The following is a 25767-nucleotide window of genomic DNA, read 5'->3' on the forward strand; positions in this document are numbered from 1 at the left end:
ACAATAATTGTTCATATGTGAGCGCAACATCTGGAGATATCGTTGGAAACAGTATCTGCAGTAGTCAAAAATTTGATTTTGAGAAAGCAAGGAAACAAGCTTCAAAACAAGCTCATAGTTTGTTTATTGTAAGTTTAAGCTCACATTTCAATGGATCTTGTGCTGTAAGCCTCCAGGCACATAATCTCAATCAATTTCTTTCCCTAATTTTCTTTTTCATTCTGAAGTCCACAACAGAGGTTGCTTGCGGCGGCTAGCAGACATCGAAGAAAGCCTTCAGTGATCTTGAGTGCAGAGATGAATTGCCATTTTTTTTTTACTTCCAAAAGAAGTGGCATGTCAACGTGCACACTCTTCCGTACGCGCACTGCATTGCACTATCTTGTTGCGCTAATTGTCGCCAGTGCTCGCGGGTCTGATGGCTCCTTGTGCGTGCGAGGCCGCCGTTTTCGTGTTTTACTGAAGGCATGAGCCATTCGAAACTTGAGTTTTCAACCAGACATTGTGGCGGAGAAATGCGTTAGCAGGGCAAAATGGCTGATGACACTCTTTTGTGCAGCAGACGATGCTTCCTGGCATTCAGTCGGGAGGCAGGATTGGCCTCACGTGGTGTGATAACACCAATGGCATACAAGGTTTTAGTATACAGTCGTGCCTCGTTAATATGGACACTTTGGTTTCCGACCAAAATTGTCCATAAAGCGAGTCATCCATAATAACGAGTCATGAATAAAAACAAAAGGATTTTATTGAGAAAAGAGAATTGTAATTAACGACTGTTTTTGTCCATAACGGTGTGCACTGGACTCAAAATTTCGCAGAACACCGGCACTTTTGAGTGCATTATCCTTGTCAATGTTGTCCTCGAAAAATTGTCTCGACTCGCTTACCATGACACCCGTGATGTTGAGCTTTGTGTTGGTCGAACTTTCGAGCACGAACTCATTACTGGGCGATGAATCAGCATCTGATTCTCTACTCACCGCCACTTCCAAAATGGCCTCTTCACTGAGCCAAGTAGCCGCTAAGTAGCTGCTTGAGATTCTCCTGAGGCGAGGAAACAGCTTAGCTGTCGATACTAGTCCCTCGCAGCTTGGATTGACTGAGATGGCTTTTGCCGCTTGTATTCACAGTTTTCTTCGCGCCTACGTTCAGCTCTGTTCTTTTGCGTTTAACTCCCGCCATGCCAAAAGCCAGACTCAAGTTCAGGGCTACAGGCTCCTGATGCTGTGCACTTTTTTGCCTAGTTAACCTTTCTGCCTTTCCGTTCTTCTGATTCTTTCTTTTTTTGCCTTGTATGTTTCTGTAAGAAAGCGAAGGAGTCAAGCTGGCAAGCTGCTATGCAGAGGGCTATCGAACATCCCATCTTCTTGGCGCCGTTTTTATGTGTTCCCATAAAACAAACACTGCAAGCTGAAGTACAGTTTAGAACGACGGCTAGCCGACTACGAAGAGCTCAGACCTTGTCAAGGCCGCATCGTTGACTCAAAGCGAAGCCGACATACGGACCGCCTAGTGTGCAAAGTTTGGCCGTTCAGCAGAGCAACAAGGACGAAAACCAGGAGCGTGAGAGGGAAGCGCGTCCAGGACGGGACGCCCGGTCCGGGTTGCGTGTTCGTACGTCGCCTCTTTTGCTGCTGTACTTTGTGAGTGTGTCTTAACTCTCACCGAAAAGCGTTAACGGCTTCATGGAACACACATTGCGCTTTGGGAAAGAAAACTTCAGTTCCCACCGCCACTGTAGGCATTTGTCTTTCTTCCTGTCATTTCTTTCTTACGCTTTTACCAGCGCCTCTGCTCATGTTCAGCAAAATTTATTGCAACCACATGTTGCTGTTTTCCCGACTGCGGCGGCACTTCCGCTGCACCCAGAAGTCTCCTGGTTCCCCCTTTCGGGTCTTTCTTATGCTGACCCTTGGTTTGCTGTGTACGCTGCTCTCCGCTCTTGCGCTCCCTTCCCCCCCCTCCCCCGTTCCTTAGAACGGCGACACGCCGGCTTTGGTTCTTTCCAACCCCACAGGAGTCGTTCAGGCATCCCGCCGTATCGGCTGTCGCGTAGGTTCGCGAGCGGCGCGCTCTTCTTTAACTTGCGTTCGGACTACTCTGCTTTTTTTCAAGCACTGTCCATATTAACGAGACAAAAATACATGGGCCCAAGTGGGGCGCGTGCATTCTTCTCCTGTCCATTGTCCGGACAGCGAGTTTCCATATTAACGAGGCATAAATACATTGAAAAGGTTTCGTCCCCAGAAAAACTGTTCATAATTCGGGTTGTCCATATTAACGGGGGTCATATTAACGGGGCATGACTGTAGTTTTTTGCAATGGCATAGCTTCACTGTTGCCGGACTGAGAACCATTTCCCACCAAAATGCAGGAAGTAGAAGAGTGCAGCTTTTGAATGGCATTGAAATGGCCGCGCTCTGCTACGCTGTTGCCGCGGGGTGCAGGGTTGAATTCAGTCAATCACGAGGTCTTTTTCAGAAAAGCAATTTATTTGTAATTTTCGCATAAGAAGAGAGGTTAAACGAAGATCTTAAAGAAAAAAAAAAGGGGGGGGGGGGGTCTACTTTTTTGTTTTTGTTTTTTTCTTCAATATAGAAGTACATTATTTTCTGCACCTTTTCCAGCATGATACTTCAACCTGCACAAATTTTACTAACATAAAAAAGTGATCTGAAAGCAAAGCGACATGTCCCTTTTTACACATGCTGTTTTTTGTCATTTCTTACAGCGTAAATCTGCAGAAAACATAGAACTTTCCTGATTTTAGCTAAATGACAAGGCTGTCTGGCAACAGTGTTGAAGTTTTTAGGCAAGAGAAGCCTGGGACAGGTAAAAAAAAAAAGAAGACAGAAAATTTGTCTGATGGAAAAAGCCTTTTGGGCAGAGGGTGACTTAAGGACTCAGCCATGGACAAACCTCTGACTTGACAGTAAGGAGAAACGTTGGGAACAGAGATGTAGAAGGTCATTTGGGCAACTTATTTGCACACGGTATCATCTGACACAGGTCTGTCCAAAGGGGCCCGGCACCTGGTTTCCCTATAACTAAAGTGTGCAGGAAGGCGAGCCATTTGTGCACAAAGAGATTCTGTCAAAATGTCTGCACAGACAAACTCTGAACCCGAATGAGTCATTCAATTGCGTAGTGTGGGAGCGTGCTAAAAATATATATATATATCTTTGTGGGCCTGAAGGCACTGAAGATTGCCATATTCGAAAAGTCCTAACAATCAATAATGGCAACACAGCAAGAACTAAGGTTATTGAGGCATGCAGGCTACATCCCAGTAATAACAATCTCCAAAACAGAGCCAGGGAGCTAAACAAGGGGCAAAAAAGTGCAAAGCTGATCAAGGTGATGACTATGCAGCTGGCTCCTACTGAATAAATGGGTCAAAAATTGTTGGCTGAGTGAAAAATGTGGCACTGAAGTTGATGTTTACTTTAAACTTAGTTTTCCCTAAACAAGAGTTTTCGTTACGTTGGTACCATTATTTTCAATATTACAGAAGATACCATGCTGATTTTTTAGGTGCATACTAAATGACTACGTGGCAATACACTGAACCAAAATTAACCCTTCGACTGTTTTTCCCGTACGGGTACTGCGGCCGCATTCCGTCTTGCTGCATTTTTGCCTTTCGGGTACTGTGTTGAGTACCTAGCATGTAAAAAAATCTGACGCTGGGGGTGAATTTTTTCGGAATATTCAACAGTCAAAGAGTTAAAGCCGCAGAGTGAATAATGTTTGTTTCTTTAGTGAAACTTTATCTAAAGCTAAGCCTGCAAAAAAAAAAAAAGAGGGGGGGGGGTGCCCATCTGCTCTGGTGCCCAAAAAGCAAGGTGCCCATCTGCTCTGCGATGTCAGTGCACATTAATGAACCCCAGGTGGTGGAAATTTCTGGAGCCCTCCACCTCGAGGCCTGAGTCGCTTTTGGGGTGTTGAATCAAACTGGACCAAGCAAGAGACAGTGAAAGAATAGGGATGGCGGGATTAGTCTTCCAGAGTAGTTTGTGTGAAGGGCTCTGGTTTCGTGAACTTGAGGGGAGAGCAGTCAATCAGCTGTCCTTGTGACTGAACCTCAGTTGTGACATTAACCAAAGGAGATGTCCTGCATGAAGTAAGACTAACCGGCCAAGAAGACGCACACAGGAAAAATCGACACAGAAAGAAAGAGGCTGGTCTTTTTCCTGTGTGCGTCTTCTTGGCCGGTTAGTCTTACTTCATGCAATGCACCAACCAGCCCAACAACGTGTTTTACGGAGATGTCCTGCTTGGATACGTTTTTTTACATTGGAGGTGTATGCTTTTGGCTGCCCCTTTTTGATGACAAGCCTTTTTGAGAATAGACCATAGGAGGGAGTAGAATTGAGTATGTTATCCTTCAGACCAAGTTCTTGGTCTGTATAGACCTTCACTCTGGCTACGTCACAAAGGTTCTGGGGCACTGTCGTCGTTTTTGACTTTCCCACAGTAGGCAAAACAATGTTTCAGCGGCTCTAGCCTGCTTTGATTGCGGGGTGGTTTGCTGCTGCTGGAACAAAAGAACGGTACCATGCCGACTAGTTGCGTCACCATGGTATGTGCTGAAAGGCACAGAAATGGTAGTGTAGTAAGCTTGCACATATTTCTTGCCAGAGAAGGTCGCCGTAAACAGTGGGCTGCTGCACTGAAGCGCGAAGGCTGGATACTGGTGCTGGCTCATTGAATATGGGACCAACACAACTAATGCTTATTTACCCCAGAGTGGTTTACCTGCTCAAAGGTCATGAATAACTTGAGTTTGGCCTTCTTTACGACGCGTAATAGGATCTTGGTATTGTAGTAAGGGTGCGACTGCACATGTAGCCTATGTAGGCAAGGCAGCCAGTATGTAATACGTATGCCTGTTTCGTTTCTTTGTTGTAGCATGACTAGATGTGTTTACCTATGCAAACAATTTCTCAAACAAGTTTTCCTTTTTTTTTTCTTTGGTAATTGTACGTAAGTGTAGTGAACTGCTGCAACATAACCACTTCCCAGTGGTAATGTTGCATGGCGAACATTTGCCGTGTTCGCCATAAATTGTCGTAATCTATTTCGTGATGAAGATTGCACTGCACATTGACAGCCGCAAAATTGTTTGTGGGGAGCTGCATTTGTTATTTTATACCGAGCGGTTTTAGTTGTATTCACTGCGGCAAATTGTGAATACAAGTTGTGGGGTTCTTTGTTGCTGAGCGATTAATGTGCTCGCGATTTAGTCTATCTGAGGTTCTTTACATTAACTGAGTACTGCATGGCACACTGTCGCAGTCTGAGTTTACCCTATACTGAAGCGTTGTCACGGTGCCTGGGGCTGAACTGGGTTGGCCTAACTACGGAACCACCGCAGCCGCCGCAGCTTGTTATGCAAGCTAAAAGCATGAATGCCCGTGATGAAATCGCAAATGTTAATGCCGATAGCCACCCACGAACAGAGAGCATACAGCAGACACTCAGCATGGTGACTTCAACGAATAACGCCAGCATTAGCCAAGGTGCGATGCCCTTGCTGCTGTTGCTATGTTCACCTAAAATCCTTTAACCATCCACTCAACACTAGCGAGGGGCTTCGGGCTTACCAACAGTGCTCATTTGCTGCGTGGTATGAAGAACCATCCGGGAGTGCAACAATGTTTTGAGCGGAATACTCCGTACGTGGTTCGCGCTTTTTTCGAGTGAGAAAAATCACCGCCTGTTTACTCAAGTGAAATTATTTGTAAGCATTCGAAGCTTTGCAATTCTTGATGTGTTCTATGGTTAATTTGCTGTGCAAAAACAGCAAATAGACAACAATGTTGCTCATTTTCTCTGGTGGGCAGCAACGCTTCATGGTATGGCATGCAGGACTGGATGCTCCACGCCATGTATGTGGAGTTTTTTCATGTAATGCTTCTGGCCTCACCGCTGAGGCTCACAAAATAGTCGTATAGACTTGCGTACATGAACTCAACAGAATTCGGGTCGAGTCGATTATTCCAGGTAAATAGCGAGTTTTGAATGGGAGACAAGTGACTGGTATTCTTCAGCCTTCCTCTGCGTTTTGCCAATTTCCTCTAAAAGGGGACCCGACTCGACTTTTGTCATGGTTATGCAAACCTTTTTAGCACACCGTTATTTCCTCTGCCAAAAAGGCACCTGAGTGTGACATTAACACACACTTGACAAGCGCAGCCATAGTGCTGCTCTCGCGCTTTTTGCCTGCCGTGGGATCACAGACGACTGCAGTTCCACCTTGACTGCCTCGTTTTTTTGCAAACATGGAGGGGGTCTGTAGGTTGAGTGTCCTTCTATACCTTGAGCTCCCAGGCGTGGGCTGAAAGCGTGGTCAAGGCTATTATGTGTCTTGCATGTAGGCTTTGCTGCACAAGAGGCAGCTTTTGGCCCCTTGTAGCCTGTTTTGATATTTGTTTTATTTAATTTATTTTTCATCATGTTGTCATTAATTTGGAGTGGTTCTATTTCGGCCTAATTGTTTGCTTGGTGTGCAGGTCCCCAGAGGTCATAGAAAACGATGCGGCCAGGGCTCGGCAACTTCTTGCTGGTGCCATGCAGGGGGAGAGTGTTAGCAAATGCGGAAATCTCTCGCCAGGCATTGCACAGACAGCTGTAAACAGCACTGGAAATCACGGGTGAGAAATTGTTTCACTGCAGTTACAAATGATCATGTTTCGTCTATGTTGGTAAAGGAGGGATCTGGAAGCCCAAAGTGACGGACATGGAAGGACGTCTAGGGCTGCAAAATGTCCTTTCCCAGCATTTTTTTTTCTTGACCTGCTTTCCTGTCTAACAGTGAAATGTCATTGATGCATAAAAAGGAGCGCTGGAAATAAAAAACTCGCGATTCAAGCTGCCCATTTGTGAAAAGTATTGCTGTTGAATGAATTGCAAATGTAAGCTGTTTTCGCGTCAAAAAAAAAAAAAATTAATCCATCATTTGTCAAAAGGCCTGAGCAGTATCTTTTGTAGTGCTCGCAAAGTTTTGGCATAGATTTGCACTTTTTTTAAGGCAGGAGTTATTTTATGAGCAAAGAGCTTTCCTGCATTTCTTTTTTTCTTCTCTTCTGCCTTCTTCTCTCATACAGAGTAGTGTTGGTGACCACTGCTGTGTTTGTGGCTCGGCGACACATTGCGGTGCGGAGATGAGGACTCCTTTTGGCAGAATATACATTTATTTACAACTTATTTACAGTAACATCGTCAGATGCAACATCACAACATAGAAACTAAGCTGCAAATGGGTAGACGATCGGAGGTCAAAGGCTAGCAGAATCAGGCCTTGGCCTTCTGCTACACTTTAGGCCGGAGTCCCTGGAGACCTCTGTCAGCCTAACCTCCCTCCTCGGACAATCCGTAACTCGACTGTCCGAACTCGACTCTCGTCTGAACCCAACTGTCCAAAAACGCTCGCTTACTTCGCGTCACCAAAATTTCCAGTTAGTCCGTAGACCAATCAAAGACTGGCAAGTCTGTGGTAATGCTTTAAAATGGGCTGGCCAATCACTGTGCCACACATGCATCTCTACTACGCATGTTACTCAATATAACAAACTCAAAACATGTACAAAGCGACACGCACTTCTGATTTACTCTCTATCCAAAATCTTCCCTCAGCTCATGCAAGAGGTGCCAAGCAGTCGCAAATATAAACAGCACCGATGGTTGCGCTTCCAAAACACACAACACATAAACCTCAAGCCCGAACATTCCAATCGCTGCCCTTAGTCGGTTTCGTGCAGGCGGCAGTTTCAAAAGGACGTATGTCTAGGCGTCTTTTCAAGAAGAGACGTCAACGGCTCCTGTTGCGCATTCTCCCCAGCCTGTGTTTGTCCTCGTTTCGAGGATTTATGGCCGTCCACACACTCTCCCTTTAAAGCGAAAAACAGAGCGGTAAGTGTCGAGCACACAACTGCGCTTACGCTGTGCTCTCTTAACAGCTCTCTTTTGCCTGCCTCGCGGCACTCTGGTGCCATTTTCCTAGAATCAGCGGCGTTGCCTGTTGCCATGTGTTCGCGGATAACACTTCTGAAGAGCAGCTGCCTGGGTGACCATCATAAACTCTTGTCAAGCTACCACTTACCTTGGTCGCTCCTTCGGATTCTCCCCCGCAACAGTGGACTGGCAGTGAACACTTCCTCTATGCTTCTGGGAGAAGCCCGCGAACTTAACTGCAGGGACCCGGTCTGTCGAAAGCAATAGCATTCATAATTAACGAGGTCTCATCCTCATTTAGTGGTAGCATGTTTGACAAAAAAACTTCTTTCTTAATAATAGCGCTAGGTAAATGAAAATTGTGCTATTTGTAGAACTCGATTGTCCCTTTCCAAATACAGTTTTAATTTTAAGATAGCTATGCTTTCCTCCTCTAAACGACGTGCATGAGTGAAAAACAGTGTGTCGCTCTGGGATATGGCAGTGTGATAAAGCGGTAACCGCATGAGGCGACAGCCACTAGCGATTCGTCGCACGCCGCCGCCGTCAACGCCTTCATTGTCGCTGGTGCATACCGCACGGAGCGACGGGGCTCGGCGACAGAGGCGCGTTTTCAGCGTTGCTCTGTTACTGCCACCTCGTCATTCGGTCAAGGGGAGTGCAATTACGTTATATCCCGTTTCTAATACTAAACAGCATGAAGTACCATAAAACTGATGCAATTTCCTGTAAACGCATCGCATTAGAGTCACAGCGAAGCGGTGCGCTACTACACTGCAATGTCGACTTGCATTGCAAGCAGCGACTTTCTCCTGCTCCTTTCAAAAGTTAATATCTGGCCACACTAGCCTTTGTTTTTTTTACTATCTTCCCAAGCTTTCACTGAATTGTCTCGATGTTTTCATATATACCCGGATCAGACGAAGTGAGCGCGTGCAGACACCAGGTTCTTCGCCCAAACCGGACTAGGGAAACAAACTTCACAGGCAAAAGCAAAAAAAAAAGAAAAAAGAAAGCCAGAGCGGAAGTTGAGCACCCCAAAGCCTTCTGCGATTGGCTGCCTCGCGAGTCGCTTCCGGGTAACACGCAAAGTTTTCTAAAAACCCAGAAACTGAGCGACAGCGACAAGCGGAAATGCTTTGGCGGCCCTCAGCCTGTCGCGCGGCATGTCGCCGCGAATTTTCGCCTCATGCGGTTAGCGCTTAAAGGCCCACTGTCCACCCTCCGGTCGAAAATATTTTCTTCCCCGGTGACTGTGAGACTTCGCCCCTAGAACGCAAGGTCGCAAAATGTTTTTGAAAAGAGTAACTAATAACGCAGTTACAGCCACCGCAATCACTCAATTCTATCATGCCTCTCTCCTTCCGTTCCCTCACAAAGGCTTTTCACTCTCCTGCCCGAGGTCGTCTAGCCTCCGCAATAAAAATTCCCCTTCCTCCTCCGCGTTTGGCGGGAGGTGGGGCGTGGCTCTCCGCGAATGCGAAAAAAAAAAAAAAAAGAAAACGGTCGAGGGAGCGCTCGCCGCTGGATTCAGTCTGGTCGTGGCGAGGGAAAAGCGCGCTGCGAGCGGTAGACACCCATCCTTCTCCCGTCAGTCAGCGAGACGGACCAATGGACATCGTTCGCGGTACGTACGTCATTGCTGTGGCCCGTCGGGCCAGCGCAGGAAACGGGGAAGCTGGCTTCCCAGAGGAGAGCATGAGAGAGCTTTGAATTGTATTTTCGATGCTTTGCAGTGCGCGTGTCACTGTAGCAATTTGCACAGACTTTCTCCGGTACCTGATCGAAACACTGGGCTCCTTTGTTTAAAAGGGCCTTCCCTGGACAGTGGCCCTTTAAAGCAGTGAAAAAGGTTTTTTCTTTTCTCTAACACTCCGCTTTATACAAATAACCAAATTCATAGTGAGACAACTAATTGTATGCGAGGTTGATTGGTTTCAATTGCTGGCACCAGGAATGTTTAAAACTCACGAGTTTCAAATATATTACTGATTACATTGGTAAGCCTGTATAGGCCAACCAGCCTGCATGAGAGCAATGGCTGGCAGTGCCATGATTTGACAATTACACAATTTGGATGTGGGTGAGATTTTCTCCTCTCATATTTTCTGTGGATTCCCTAACAGAGGTTAATAATTTCCAGATTGATCCTGGCCCCTGTATTTTTACATGCCAAAGTGGAATTTAACTGTCAGGGTTGCTCAAACAGTCAAAATAACAAAACCGATATTTCAAAGAAATTTGTCCCTCTCCAATACACCTGCACCTCTAACGCTTTCAGGACAGGGAAAAAGGTGTATGGTGACTGTGATGGGGTCTTGGAAAAAAACTTTTTTCATAAATGCAGTAGTTAAACAACCCTGGTGTGATGTATACCAATATGTAGCCATTTAGAAACTTCTTCATACGCCTGAATAATATTTATTAAAACACTAATCAGGAAAAAATAACATTGAATTGTGAACTTTCAGAGAAAAAATGCAAAAATGATGAAAAAAATTTGTTCTGGTTTAACTCTGGTTAATCCTAGTTGAATTGCAATAGCAACGGCAGAAGATTCTTTTGCCTGCTACATTATTCCCCTATCACGCCCTATCAATGTAAGGTGCTACTCAGCCCACATATAAACGAGAAGGGTTCAATGCTGCTGAACCAAAAGTGGAGCGAAAGCATTAGCTGCCGGTGACTAAGTGTTCGCCTTCTCCTTCTTCTGCTTCTTCTTCGCGGCAGTTCAAGGTCAAACATGGCTCTTTCCGGGACGACACCATTGGTCAAAACCTGGCGCATTATTGCTATCGTAATAAAAGCATGAATAAAACAAAGGAGTAATAAAAAATTTGAGAATATATACAAGGCGATAGAATTCCTCTTTTCATACTTTGGAAAACTATGGCTTGTGTAGGTTTAGTTCCTTTTTTGTAGTAACTCTTTGTGGACTACGGTATAGAATAGGCAACACTGAAGGATGTAGGAAAATGATTTCTAGTAAATGAAAGAGTTTATCGATTCTACTCTAACATATACTAAAATGCAGCTGTTTAAGTAGTCTTTTAAATAAACACAATATTTATTCTTTAACTTTATGCCTGACTCAGAGGAAAAAAATCTGCAAACTTGCTGAACAAACATCCAAACGGTAAAAAGGGGCATGAAATACCAGGTAGCCAAACCGAAATAAAAATAATTTAAAGTATAAAAAAAAGTTATACTTCATTGTCACTTTTATCAGTGTAAAAAGTTGGCGCATCTACCTGCAGATTTTTTTTTCTTTAGTACTGTTTGGAAGCAGTTGTCACCATTTATTGTGCACAGAGCATTTTGTTAGCCTGGCATACCTACTTCCTTAACTACGCTAGTAAAATAAATGCAGTGAAGGCAGATTAGTTAGGAACCAATATGTCATGTGCTGAAGTCCCTACTAGTTCCCATAACAACATTGCCAAGTCACCTGAAATGTTCATTTCAGCTCGGTCTTTCTCTGCTCATAGCACAGCTTATAATAAGTTTTTGCACTTTTCGAACTTTCTCAATTTCATTTGGCAAGTTTTATGGAGGGTAGTGAAGTTTAGTCTAGTTTATTGTCGAAATAAAAAAAAAAGGCTTTAGGTGTTATTCTCTAGCATATAGGTGCTCAAACCCTACTTGATGTGATTGAAAGAGTTTCACACTTGTTGAAGTTCTGGGAGAGGGACCTCATGTGCTAGAGCTTTTCTTGTTGGTGAAAGTTTAGCATAGGTCGCTAAAATCCTAACTAATCTAAATAGAACAGCGGGTACACAGATTGAGCACATTTTAATTGCCAGAGACATACCTGCCAACTCTTCCGAATTTTCCGTAAAATGTACGAATTTTGACCAGTCTTACGATTTTCTGAATCTTGCGGGAAGTTTTACGGAAAATGTTTTATTTTCGGGGAAAAAAAAAGTGCGGACATCTATTAACATCATGGCCTCCGAGATAACACCACACGCGCGGAAGGGTAATCTCGGAGGCCATGTTAACACTATTATGGTACCTTTGGTGGCCACGAGAGAGCAACACATTTGTGATATCATCATCAGCAGCTGCAAACGTTGTAGTGACTTCTATCGTCTACTCGGGGGAACACGAATTCTTATTCAAAACTCGATACCGCCTCCACCAGGCTACTGGCATTTCCTTTGTTCACGTGTTTGGACAACTTTGGTGTTGGCCTCTGTTCTTGCGTGATCTGCGGCCGCGTCCGACTCAGTCTGACTGAAGTTTAAGTAGTAGCGGTTTCGCAGTGCAATGGCGGGCTCAAAGCCGCGACAGTACTTCCAAATATTTTTGAAGTCGTACGCGGCAAAATTTCCGTGCTTCGTGCCGTCTAAGAAAGGAGAGAAGTTCGGATTTTGCACCATGTGTGCCTGTGATGTTAACATTTCACATGGTGGCAAGTGTGACATAAAGATCCACATCGCTTCAAAAAAGCACCAAGGATACGTGCGAGCCGCGGACAGCCAGCCAGCCTGACAAGTTTTGTTCGCAGTGACAGTGACCTCGGTGTGATTCCCAGATTCCGCAGAATCACAATGTTTATGCTGGGCATACTCTCCATTCCCCACAGTAACGCTGAATATGAGAGTGATATTCAGCTTTGTCAACAAAACTCGAACGGAGTTTCGCTCATCTGTTTCCGAGAAAACTCTAGAAAGTCTGCTGATGGTGAAGGGACACCAGAGTGGCACCTGCTTTGAGCAAACCTACACAGATAAGTTTTTGAAGCAGGCGAAGTCAGCAACTGCAAAAGCGTTGCAAAAATAAATTGTGACACAATGGAGTTTCGCTCATTACTCTACGGGACACGATTTTGCTTGTCGGTGAGTGAGCAAGGGTGCCGCTAAAGAGAAATTCTTGGAAAGTAAAAAAAAAAAAAATAAAAGTCCCCCTCCCCCCCTTTCCCCCTTCTGGTCGCGGAGGTTTTACGAATCTTGAAATCTTCAGGTTGGCAGGTATGCAGAGAGCGAAGTATGCTTTCATTGGGCCAGTAATTTATGTTCTAGGCTGATATTTGGGCGAGTCAGAGCTCATGAAATTGTCTTCATACTCGTTGCTACTGTGTCACAAACAAAAAAAAAGGCTGCTGTGACGCCAGATTTGTAGCATATCCTGATGCAAGCTCAGTGCCATTTTTGTGGACGTTTGAGGCCACCCTGCCTCGAATAATTATTAATGCGAAAGCATTACTTTGCCATGTTCACAGATTTCTGTCCGCAGACCGCGTCTCGTGTTTGCAGCAGTTGTGAGTAATTGAGAAGTGGCAGAGGTTAATGAGTGGCACGTCACTCGAGAGAGGGCAACGTAATGTTGTCTGCAATTAGGTAATTAATTAGAGGCAAAAAATGAAAAGTAAAGACGAAAATGATCTCGTTAGCCAATGACTGGGCGTCACATTTGAATGTATCAAATAATAAAATAGTTAATTAAATCAGTCATTTAATGTGACGTCAAGAATGTGATGTCACGCAACCAGAAGTAGAGCCGAAAAAGGGCTTAGGAAGGGATTGGCACGCAATTTGAAAGTACCAAAGACTAAAATGGGTAATTAAGGCAGTCAATTTGGATGATGTTAAGGATGTGATGTCACACAACCAGAAGTAGAGCCGAAAAAGGGCTTAGGAAGGGATTAGCATGCAATTTAAAAGTACCAGAAACTAAAATGGGTAAACAAGAAGCGAATCAAGCAACTAGAACCAACCAGAAGCAACCAATAGCAGCACCTGTGCTTTCACATTACTTCAATGCAGATTCTGCAGTGCTCTTTAAATTTTTCTTGTACTATATCACTGCCTGCTAATAAAGAAAGTGAACCACACGGAACCTGGAACTACAAATGTCATACATTATGCCTAGATAGGGATGTCATGTTCCAAAGTGTGAAAATTTGTGTTCTGCAGCGTATTGAAAACCATCGTTCATATGAACGATGGGCTTTAAGAGGTGGCCCCAAAAGCATCGGTACAAAGGGGCACATCGGGCTTAGCTCTTTCGAAACCAACCCTTAACCCAGCGTTCCTCACATGGGGATCTGTGAAGCGATTTTTGTGTTGCGTGAAACCCATGCCTACAAAACAAAATAATAGAAGTTTCTTGATAGCTCTGGCATGTCTAGACACAGTTTTGCGGGAAGAGGCTCAAAGTTGACTTTAGGTTTTCAAAGTGAAAGAAACGTGAGAGGAGAGTGGGAACACAGAGTGCGTGTAAGGGAGAAGAGGGGAGGGGGGGGAGGGGGGGGGGGGGGACCGTTTAAGGCGCTTGTTGATGTTGGCTGTAAAGCTTTTCCTCACAGTAGGTGGCATGTACTGCCTTTTATTATTAACTTATTCGCCCTCAGGGCATAGGGCGTTAAAGAGGAGGTATTGGTGACACATTAAAAAATGAAGTATAAATAGCGAAATAATGCTAACAAAATGAGGAAAGCGCCGATACATATTAATAGGTGCGAGCACAGAAAGAGAAGACAAAGACCCAGGGGTGATACATCATTAGTAGTTTTCAAGAAGTAGAAATGAAAATTTATGTGCACCCAGAGAAAAACACTGTCCTTTAAAAGTGCAAAGTTGCCTTGAATATCAGTGAATATCGGGCAAGGTGATTACAGCTGATGCTGAGTAAGTTCTAGGTGTGACCTAGTCGTGAATTTTTTTGACAAGATCGGATCCCAGATTTATGGTGGTGATATCAATGCATGGTGATGTATAAAATTCTCTTGTTTGTAGCTTTCTTTTTATTTTAAATTTTATGTAGATAAGAAAGCAGCAGTTGGAACAAACTTTATTTCAAGTGCTACAGTTGTAGTTGGTAAGTGAAGTTGGCGAGTGTGGGAGTGTGGGTCTGAACAGCTTCGAAATCATAAATGTATGGATCAGTGCCCGTCTCCACACAGATGAAATGTATTCTAATTTTGAGTGTACGAATGCAGTAATATAGTTTTAATGAATTAGATGATTGACTGAGAGGCCGAAGCATGTGGTAGTGCTATTTCTTATGTGACCTGCATGAGTCGTCCAAGGCCAATTAGAAGGGATGTGAATGCACAGATACTTATACGGTGACATAGTTTCAAGAGAAACTTTATTGATATGACAGAACATATCCTAGACAGGCTTTTAGAAAGGAATGCTTACATTTAATAATGTTTAGTTCCACGTTCCTCTATTTGAGAACCTAGTCAATGTGAGATTGAAGGTGAGAGACATCAGTTTCGTGATAATTCTCGTAGTTAATAATGCAGTAATTAGCAAAAAGGATCAACCGAGGAAGGTATGGTCACTGATAAGTTATATAGTACATGTGAAAAAGGAGAGCCAAGATTGGGCCCTCAAATCAAGTTGGAGCAGACAAGGAAAGAATGGTAATTGTTTGCTGCTTCGGATTGGAAATGGTTTGAAAGAATGCAGCTTAGTGATGAGAGTATGCTAGTGTTCAGTTAAGATTACTCTGTTTAAAAAGGAGTCATCGAGAGACCCTGTCAAAGTCTTTAGAAGTAATTTGATTATTATGGCACTGTGCTCTGTTGCACCTATTGGATAACTGGATGGATTGGATAGAGATAAATATATAGATATATATTTAATTGCATGTTGGATTAGATAGAGAACAAGACAAAAGAGCGGGACACTACATGCGCATCCATGTTACGTCCTGTTCTTTAGTCTTGTTCAGAGCACAACTTTGTTATGGTCAACTAAAACCAACTAGCTCATTGGGCCTTTGGTGCCTACTTGATTTTCTGTGTTTGCATCCACTTGTTTTGGCATTTCTCATTAGCTGTCGATGCTACGACGACTGTAAGTGGAGCGCATATTCTTGCCATATGGTTGCTAGAGCCTGGGAGGCCGTGCAAACTTTTTTCCCTTTATCAAGGTGCTTGAGCAAACCTGCATACCATCCTATTCAAGCTGGTGACTTCCTGTACTCCTTTGGTTTGCGCTCTTGCATTTCCTTTTGTTCAAACGCCACGCCTTTGGCTTTCTGGCTTGCTATTTCACTCTAAGCTCACCAGACCGACACAGCCCACTCGGCTCTGCAATTATAGGAGATGTGCAGGCAACATAAGTGGATTTGGCATATGCTCGCTTTGAGGCCAGAAGTATGGGTTTCGTCAGTAGCACCAGCAGAAAATGCCTTGTAATAACAAGTGCAAAACAGGTGAACATATTTAATCAACTCTCTTGCAGTCTGTTGGTCAAGCTGCTTGAACACAGCCTGTGGCTGCACTTCTTTTTCCACCTGAGACTGGTGCCAAAATAAATTTGCCCGTTTCTGCTTGTCGTGCGTGTTTCATGGAATAATTTATTGTTGGTCATTGGGGGTGCCTGGTGTGCTGGAAGCATGTGGGAGCCTCTTTATCGTTCAGTGTCCTTTGTTTCTGCAGAAAAACGGAACTTGAACACCAGGCCCAATGCAGTCCGGTGAACCCTGCTCCAGATGATGCTTCTCACCATCCTGAAGGAGCTCAGGTTCTGGCACCTGCCGCTCCATCATCATCATCTCTGAACGTAACTGAAGGCATTGCTGCTCCCGGTGTTCCCCAGAGACAGGGCACTGATCAGCAACAGCTGGCTAGTCCACACTCTAGCCTCAGTGAAGTGGCTGGCAAATGTGCATTGACACAGTGGTGAGGTTTCTTTTCTCATTTTGTTTCATTTTTGTCAACATTTTGATGCAGTTGGGGTTGCTTTTGTTTATCCCGGGACAGCCTCTTATAAGCAAATGTGGAGTAATTAGGAATAATTGAGCCCATGTCGTTATTAGGTCGATGCCGAAGGAACCTATTAAAGCACTCGCGAGAAAGTGTACAGCTAACAATAGAACGTAAGACATGGGAGGAAAACGTAAAAAGAAGTGGTAGAAACGTAACCACAATGCTACGAAGATATAAGACATGACTGTTTTTGTTGTGCTTAGAATGATTGGTTGGTTAAACTCGGAATCCGAGTGCTCGTAACCACTATGCTACTATGGTCTGGCACAGAATTACTTTTATCTGTAGCCTTTTATTGAAGCAATTAAGAAAAACCATGTGACTTCCTTCTGTGGCTGTTTGATATTGCACTAATGTAGATCAGTAGCATTTAATTTTCATTGCCTCCGATGGGGTAGTATGGTAGGCCTTGCGTAGCAAGATCTTTAAGGCACATCAAGACAATATCAGTGACTTGCTCAGGGTAGAGAGCACAGCAACTACCTAGTATCGTGTCGTTCAAATTGTTGAGGTTGGCAATTGCATACTCGCTTCAGTTGAACTGGAGTGCTACACCCTTTGAGAGCAGCTGGCAGAGCAGCCTACGAACGGTGTCAGCTAAATCCGTGCCACCATATTTCGAAAAGTAGCTGACCTTGCAGGTGTATTGCTCAAAAACATATGTACTGTGGGGTACTTCACAGACAATATTGAGAGGTGGACATTTGAGAAGAAGGAGGGGGAGGAGGAGTGACAGTATTTGGGGAATAGTGACAGCACAGCAGATGTCTCGAGAGAAGAAACTATAGTACGAACAGCTATGCAGGTTTTCTTTTTAGACCGATCTCTATCACATAGCACAACTCCAAATTGCAAATTGTTAGTGTCGACTATATAAGGTATCACTAGTGCCTTTACTGGAGGTTTACCTAGGCCTTGCCCAAATCCAGGATGTTCAGTGGCACTGCCACCTGACCATGGTGAAAAATGAAATGTTTTGAAAGCATAAATGTGGCAGGCAGGTAAGCACTATTGGTGGTAATATTGCATAAAATTATTGAATGCAGCACCTCAGAAACAATCGCGAAATCAAATTAACAAAGGATGGGCCAGCCACACTCTGAGTACAGTAATATCATTAATTAGACCTTGAGAAATTTGTTCTAATTTTCCAAAAGTTCAAATTGTTTAAAACTTTCTGAAAACACTTTGCCGCAAAGCAATTTATTGAATACCTGATATGAACGTTGATTTGAAATGAAAGATAAGCTTGAACGACCATATTTCATGGATTCGCTAAGTGCCTTGTTGTACATTGCACAGACTGTAGGGACTGCCCAAGAATTGCTCCAAAATCGCTAGTGCTACGACGGCCCTTTTCGCAATGCAGAGCAGTAGCAGTGGTGCCTCATTAACAACTAGCCCCTCTGTGGTTTGAAGATGCTCCACCACTCAGACTGTGACTTGTCCAGTGAGGTAGCATGTGGGTGTGAGAGAAAAATATGGGTAGGAAGGCAAGTGATGCATGCTGCAGTTTCTGAAAGGCATGACTGGCCACATCATCACAGTGTATGGCAATTGGCGGCATTTCAGCTTTATGGATTGAAAAACAAAACTTACCAGTCTGTTCTCTGAGGATGAAATGCATTCATCTAGTGCGAGAACATCCTGAGCACAGGATGCTGGAAGCACTGGGCAGTCTTTCTCAAGGCCCGTCACAGTTCAAAGTTTAGGAAAAAAATGAGCACACTTGCCTTGACAGAACTATTCTGCTGAGCAAAACCGGCACACCGCGAGGCTAGACGCTAGACACTCTGAGATGGGAAAGTGGTCACACGTGAGAAAACCGGCTGTTGGCAGTTGCCCCTAGTTTCATGCTTGCTTTTACAGCATCAGTTCAGTTCAGGCGTTCAGTCGTGTCCGACTCTTCGTGACCCTATGGACCAAGTCACGCCACGCTTTCCGGTCTCTCACTATCTTCTTAACATCACATAGCTTCATCTGCAATGCCTCGAGAATGCCATCTAACCATCGCGTTCGCTGCCTACCCCTTCTCCGGCGACCCTCAACCTTTCCCAACATCAAATCTTTCTCCAGCGACTCCTCTCTTCTCATCAGATGACCAAAGTAGCTGAGCTTTAACTTTAGAATTTGACCCTCCAATGAGCAGTCGGGGTTTATGGTCGACAATATCGACTGATTTGATCTTCTGGCAGTCCAAGGAACTCTTAAGAGTCTTCGCCAGCACCACAATTCAAACGCGTCAATTCTTCGGCGGTCAGCCTTTTTCACAGTCCAACTCTCGCATCCATACATCACAACTGGAAAGACCATAGCACGGGTTATACGGATCTTGGTTGACAGACTAATGTCTCTGCTCTTTACTAGGCGGTCAAGGCTAACCATTGCTCTCTTTCCCAGAAGCAGGCGTCTCCTAATTTCATGGCTGCAGTCTCCTTCCGAGGTAATCTTGGCGCCCAAGAACAGAAAATCTGTTACAGCTTCCACTTCTTGTCCATTGATGCTCCAGGACTTGATAGGGCAAGACGCCATGATCTTCGTCTTTTTAATGTTCAGTTTAAGCCCGAACTTCTCACTCTCTTCTTGTACGCGCATCAGAAGTCTCTTGAGTTCCACTTCACTTTCTGCCATTAAAGTGGTATCATCCGCATATCTAAGGTTGTTGATACGTTTTCCAGCAATCTTCACTCCAGCTGAAGACTCGTCCAGACCGGCCTTCCTCATGATGCACTCTGCATATAGGTTAAATAGGCAGGGTGACAGTATGCAGCCTTGCCTCACCCCTTTCTCAATCGGAAACCAATCAGTAAGACCATGCCCAGTTCTGACTGTGGCCTCTTGCCCTTCATACAGGTTCCTGAGGAGACAGATGAGGTGAATTCGAACTCCCATCTCTCGGAGAGCTTGCCACAATCTGCTGTGATCTACGCAGTCAAACGCTTTCGCATAATCAATAAAGCAGAAGTAAATGGGTTTCTGGAACTCTCTTGCTTTTTCCATGATCCAGCGAAGGTTGGCAATTTGGTCTCTAGTTCCTCTGCCCTTGCGAAACCCAGCTTGCACGTCCGGAAGCTCCCGATCCACATACTGCTGCAGCCTACCTTGCAGGATTTTTAACATCACCTTGCTAGCATGCGAAATAAGCGCGATCGTGCGGTAGTTGGAACAATCTTTGGCACTGCCTTTCTTTAGAATGGGGATGTAAACTGACCTCCTCCAATCCTGTGGCCACTGCAGAGTTGTCCAAATCTTTTGACATAATGTATGCAGTGTGTTAACAGCGTCGTGGTTGAGGTTTTGAAGCAACTCAGCTGGAATACCATCAATTCCGCTTGCTTTGTTCTTAGCAAGGCTGGCTAAGGCCCATTCAACTTCACTCTTCAGGATGCCCGGCTCGAGATCAGTAATCACAACCGTCCTATGTTGGGATTGCACATCCGGGTCCTTCTTGTACAGTTCTTCTGTGTATTCCTGCCACCTCTTCTTTATCTCTGAGGCTTCAGTGAGGTCCTTGCCTCGTTTGTCTTTTATCACGCCCAGCTTAGCACAGAAGCTTCCTTTGATATCTTTGATTGTCTTATACAGAGCTCTTGTGTTTCTTAATTGGCTGTTGTCCTCAACTGCTTGACACTGTATGTTCAGGAAGGCATTCTTATCTCTCCTTGCTATTTTCTGAAAATCCGCATTGAGAACCTTGTATCTTTCTCTTTCCCCCATACCTTTTGCCATCCTCCTTTCCTCAGCTATTTGCAAAGCCTCTTCAGATAACCAGTTTGCTTTTTTGCATTTCTTTTGCTTTGGAACTACCTTAGTAGCAACTTCTTGTATTATATCACGAACATCAGTCCACATCTCTTCGGGCTCTTTGTCTTCTAGATCTAATTCTTGAAATCGATTCCTCACTTCCACAGCATATTCTAATGGAATCTGATCCAGATCATACCTGAAAGGCCTTCTAGTTTTCTGCGTTTTCCTCAATCGAAGCTTAATTTTGGCAACAAGAAGCTGATGATCGGTGCCACAATCGGCCCCAGGCCTTGTTTTTACTGCTTGTATAGCGCTTCTCCATCTCTGCCGGCAAATAATATAATCGATCTGATTCCTGTACAGACCGTCCGGTGAAATCCATGTGTACAGGCGCCTCTTGTGCTGTTGAAAATGAGTATTCGCTATGGTCAGGTTGTTTTCTTGACAGAACTCTACTAGCCTCTGCCCAGCTTCATTTGGCTCACCAAGACCGAACTTGCCTGTAATTCCGGATATTTCTTCACTCCCGACCTTAGCATTCCAGTCTCCTATGAGAAAAACGACGTCTGATGATGGGGTGCGGTCTAAAAGGCATTGTAGGTCCGCATAAAATCTCTCAACGTCAGCTTCTTCAGCAGCAGTGGTCGGTAATTTTACGCTCAAAATTATGCATCTCTATTAGTATCTGCAGCTACAGTACTTAAAATTTTAGTTTTTCACTGACATGTATGAAGACAAAAGATTTAGGCTTGTTTGAAACCTCGGCTGCATTTTATACACTGGTCGCACTGGTTCAGCTTGGCCAACAACGCCATAAAGAGGTTGGCTAAATGTCTTGTTCCGATGTGCAACGAAAAAACGTTGGGCCAACTTACCTTTCCAACTTCACTGACATAGTCAGCAGCCAACCACTTTTCAAGCTTTTCTGTACCTTCGCTGGCCAGCAAAATATGCCAGTGACCAGTCCCCAACCTTTTTCCAACTATTGGCAAGCAGTTGGCACTTGGTCACGTCTGCTTGGGTATTTTTGTTGTCCCAAGCACGGAAGAGATTTAGTAGCAAATCCAGTTCGTAGAAGGCATTAACGAGCCAGGATCACTTCCTTGGTTGTTTTTGGATGCTTTGCCCCATTACACCAATGTGATGTAAAGAAGCGCCGTGATGGCTTACAGTTGCTGCGTTTTTGCTCGCCTGGCGCGCTTGCATTCAAGAGAATAGTTGTAGTTATCAGATGTTTCATCCCTATGTTCTTAATGCACCACAAAGCTACCGCGTTGCTCCTCATAAAGTCTCATTTCTGCGGCAGTGGGTGCCACCTATGTTGTCTAGTTGGTTTTCTTTGATGCTTCACCTGTTTGTACCTAGATACTGCAGGAAAGGAAGCGTGATGGGTCAGCGTCGCTGTTCACTTTTTCACGTCTCAAGTGCTGTTAGCATATGTCCAGTTGACTGCAAAACACATTATATGCTCGCAATTTGTTGAAATTTTGAATGTAGCTGCTGGGAAATAGTGTTATCCGGGAACGCATTAACCTGGAGAGAAGCAGTGTAACTCTGCGCGAGATTTTTTTATTGCCTGCAATTTTGAGCTTGTGGAACGCAATACTGTATGAGCTCAGAAATATTGAGGTTCTACTGTACATCACTGCTGACATTCCATCCAATTCTGATTAGGAAAAATATGTTGCCGTAGAGGTTTCTGAATAGAACAAGCGCAAAAGTTTTAAAATTTTAGAGCTGTTATTGAGGGTGGCTTTCCCTCTAGGCATGTCAGAGGGATGGGTAGCAGTGTACTGAAATTCAAAGCATTTATTTAATGCAGTCCATGAACACACTGTAACGTAGACATTGTTTTGTTTTAATATCTAACACAAGCAAATTTTCATAACTGGTAGCCAAACCTTGCATTGTCATTGCCAGTGTTACTGTCTTCATCATAATAAGCAATATCCAGCTCGGAAACGAAGTCTTCGGTGTTTATTCCTGCGTCATGGGATGCCTAACTTTTAATTGCAGCTGTACATCACAGTAAGCCACATACGAAACACTTGTCTTTTTGGTATGTTTTACTGCAGGCCTTTGTGAGTGCCATGAGAGGCTTGGCCTAGCCATACATTGTGCGATTTTGTTTCAACAGGAAAGGGGATGATCTTGAGAAGCAAGCCCAGCGCTGTGCAGGGAGTCCTGCTTCAGGTGCTTCTCACCACCTTGAAAGAGCGAATGTTCTGGCCCCTTCCACTGCATCCTCTCTTCTGAATGCAACGGAAGGTGTTGCCACTCCCGCTGCTCCCCAAAGCCAATCTGTCGATCAGGAACGGCTGACCAGTTTGCACCCAAGCCACACAGCGGAAAGCAGTGAAGACTCAAACGGTGCTTCAGAGCTACGGTGAGGCTTGATTTCCTTTCCACTTTTGTTTTGGTGCACATATTAATACAGTCGCAATTGCTTCTGTGGATACTATGTTATTTATGAGTCTTGTAATTCCAGTGCCTTCTCTATGGCTTTGAAAGGAATTGGAGTAGCAACATCTGAGCATTTGTTTGTTTTTTAAGGGGTGCTAAAGTGCATTATGTCTTTATTTTTGTGCTTTCCAGCCTGACGTGTGCAAAAATTTGTGCAGATGTGAATAAGCCCTCAGGATATGCTACATTTATTGACAAGCTGTAGAGCAAATCAGTTCATCGGTTTTCCTGCAGAGGGACAGAAACTGGTCCGCGAATATAGCAACCTGCCTTGCTCTGGGAAGTTGACTTGTGTCAATCGTCAAGTGTCTTTTTACTGTCTTACTGTCATTGCATTATGTATTTCAACAGCTCGCTGTACCCTGTCAGATGTGTGGGAAAGAAGTGCCATACTTATACGGTAGGTACACAGTGTACAAATGACTCTAGCGCGTAAGACGTTATGGGGGTTATTCTCGCAAGAATATGCCATGGTGGGCTAGAAGCTACAGTCGTCTTCTAGCCTCGATGTGCAACCCTAACAGACAGAGCTGTGACCCCCAACCTGCGGTGCAAGAAGTTGCTACTGCAGCGGGTTCATGCCAGAAAGGACAACACCGTGTTGGATACTCGAACACAACCGCCGTAGCGAGCGAATGTTCTGCTTGCGTATGGGGGTAAAATAAACCACCTAATGGGGAAGCACATGTAAGGAGGTGAGAGGGAGAGTGCTCACCTGGTGTGGCTTCGCGCTCACAGCCCATCGCGGTAGGTGCATACGGTGACTCGGCAATTTTCGGGGATAGTTATGGTCTCTTGGTGGAAATCATGAACCACGCGCATGCGCGCTCAACTGCCGAAAAGCCCCGAGAAAGTTGCGACAGGCGTGCTCTTTGACTCGGACCAGGGAAAGGAAGCCTTCTGGTTAAGGGGGGACACGGGTCTTTCGGACCAAAAAATCGCGAAAAAATCACTTTTTAGAAAATGTGATTTGCGAAATCAGTAGCTCTTTATCTACCTATCTGCTAAGTTTTTCATCTCTAGGGTCGGTATTTTAGTCACAATGCCAATTTATATAATCGATGTCGCCCAAATTTGGGCCGAAAATGACCCCCGAAACAACCATTTTCCGCGAGGCATAGCTCCCATTTTGTGCGCGGCACCGTAGCCATCTTGGTCTCATTCGAAAAAGCCGCCTTTCGCCTTCAAATTGCCGCCTCTGCTGTTTACATTCGCCCATTGGTCGCATAAAAAATAGCAAAAAAGAAAACGTGGCATTTGCAATCCCATTGGATTTTGGGGTGCACGTGACGATAAGGCGTCCCCGCATTGGTGGAGCTGGCTGACGGCGTCTGCTCGGCGCGCCCGAGCCGCGGGGAGACGGCGGAGACGTGACGCCGGCCGCGCTTGGTTCCGAACCGCGAGGTGCGTTCTTGGCAAGAATTTGTGAAAAAAGTGAAAAAAAATAGTTGAATAATCATCTCAAGTGATGCCCTGCCCTGGCTGTGCGCGCTCAGGCCGACGAAAATCGTGCGCCGAACGATCGTGTGTACGAGCCTGAAGTAGGCCTAGCGTGTTCCCCAGCACGGGGGACTGCTACTGCCAGCGGTCGCACCCGCCGCGACAGGGATAACGCAGGCCGCAGATGAGCAGAAAGATAAGCCCAAAACAGGAAAAGCTTGAACTCGCGCCAACTCCAGCAACGAAGCGGTAGACGGATTGTGTTCGTAACGATGACGGCAGCACGGCGGACAGTCTGCTTGGCGATGCGGAGTTCACGTTCGTCAGATCTAAACAGTTTGCCGAGATTGGCGAAGCGTAAAACATACGGCGGCGATATTGGCATTTAAAAAAGTGAACGAGGATAAGGAATCGCCGTCAAACTTATTCTCCAATGCGTAAACTGCGGGACACGTCGTCTTCGTAGAGCTCGCCGCGCGTTTGCGCCGATCGGACCTCGTTCATAGTCCTTAGGGAATTCACTTGCTTCCAGTGCAATGCACAGCACTGGGAAGCAGCAAACAGCTCCAAATTACATTTCTTTTCCGCAATAAATGTTCCTCACCGCGGTCTTGATGCGAGGACTTAGCAAAATGACGTACGTAAAAAAAAAAAGTGACAATGAAAAAGTGACAACTGAATGTGCTGCATGCAAATCAAAATGAAAGAGGCGACACTTGGACGTTGGAAAGCAAAGAGACTACATTCCTGGAGGTTTATAGCCATTTTAAATCGTAAACGTGTGCATTGCACCAGTGAATGTCTGAGAGCAGAGAGGAAGCGTGCTTCCTCTGCAGCTTTTCAGACTGCAGCAAAACGAAAGCAGAAGGGCAAACCCAATGCAGATTACTGTCCAGGAGCCTTCTAGGCCACAGTGGCCTGCATTTCTACAGTTTTTGTTTGATTAAATTAGTGTTTGACATTGCAATTCGTTTTTTCCATTTTTCTCAAAATGAAAATTTTGCCTACCCTTCTATTTTGCGGGTGGCATTGTGGCTCTCCTACTCGTTAGAGTGTAATGATTTTTTTTTTTTACTGGCTCGTGAGTGTTAAAGGAACACAATAATGCTATTATACAAGGTCTCAACTGCATGAAAAATTTTTAAACATAAGAAGATGTAAAAAGGGGGTGGTTGCACTTGTGAAGCTGAAACTTAAAACTTCCATAACTTTGGCTTGTAGTAAGGCAGGAGCACAAAACTTGTTTTATTGTGTTCCTTAGACATTCAGGAACAGATCCATGTGCATTTTAGCAATTTCCCTTCAGTAGATATTTTTACAAGCTTCCCGCAAGTCTGGAACAACAAAGCTGCTGTAACTACTCAGCAAATTTATGTAGAAGAAAACTAACAACATATTTGAAACCAGCACAAGAATTTACATAAACTCTG

General features: G+C 44.7%; 1 protein-coding gene across 1 annotated transcript in view; it reads left to right on the top strand.

Moving 5' to 3' along the window:
* LOC146194883 (uncharacterized) overlaps nt 1-25767 on the top strand; it is a 216110-nt gene that overhangs the window by 175376 nt on the left and 14967 nt on the right. The window contains exons 7-9 of the mRNA XM_084597579.1: nt 6519-6659; nt 16358-16600; nt 22572-22820. Of these exons, the coding sequence (XP_084453705.1) occupies nt 6519-6659; nt 16358-16600; nt 22572-22820 (633 nt within the window). The remainder of the gene's footprint in view (nt 1-6518; nt 6660-16357; nt 16601-22571; nt 22821-25767) is intronic.

Source organism: Amblyomma maculatum, chromosome 3 (assembly GCF_055883805.1).
Source record: "Amblyomma maculatum isolate TAMU_Amacu chromosome 3, ASM5588380v1, whole genome shotgun sequence".
NCBI lineage: Eukaryota > Metazoa > Arthropoda > Arachnida > Ixodida > Ixodidae > Amblyomma > Amblyomma maculatum.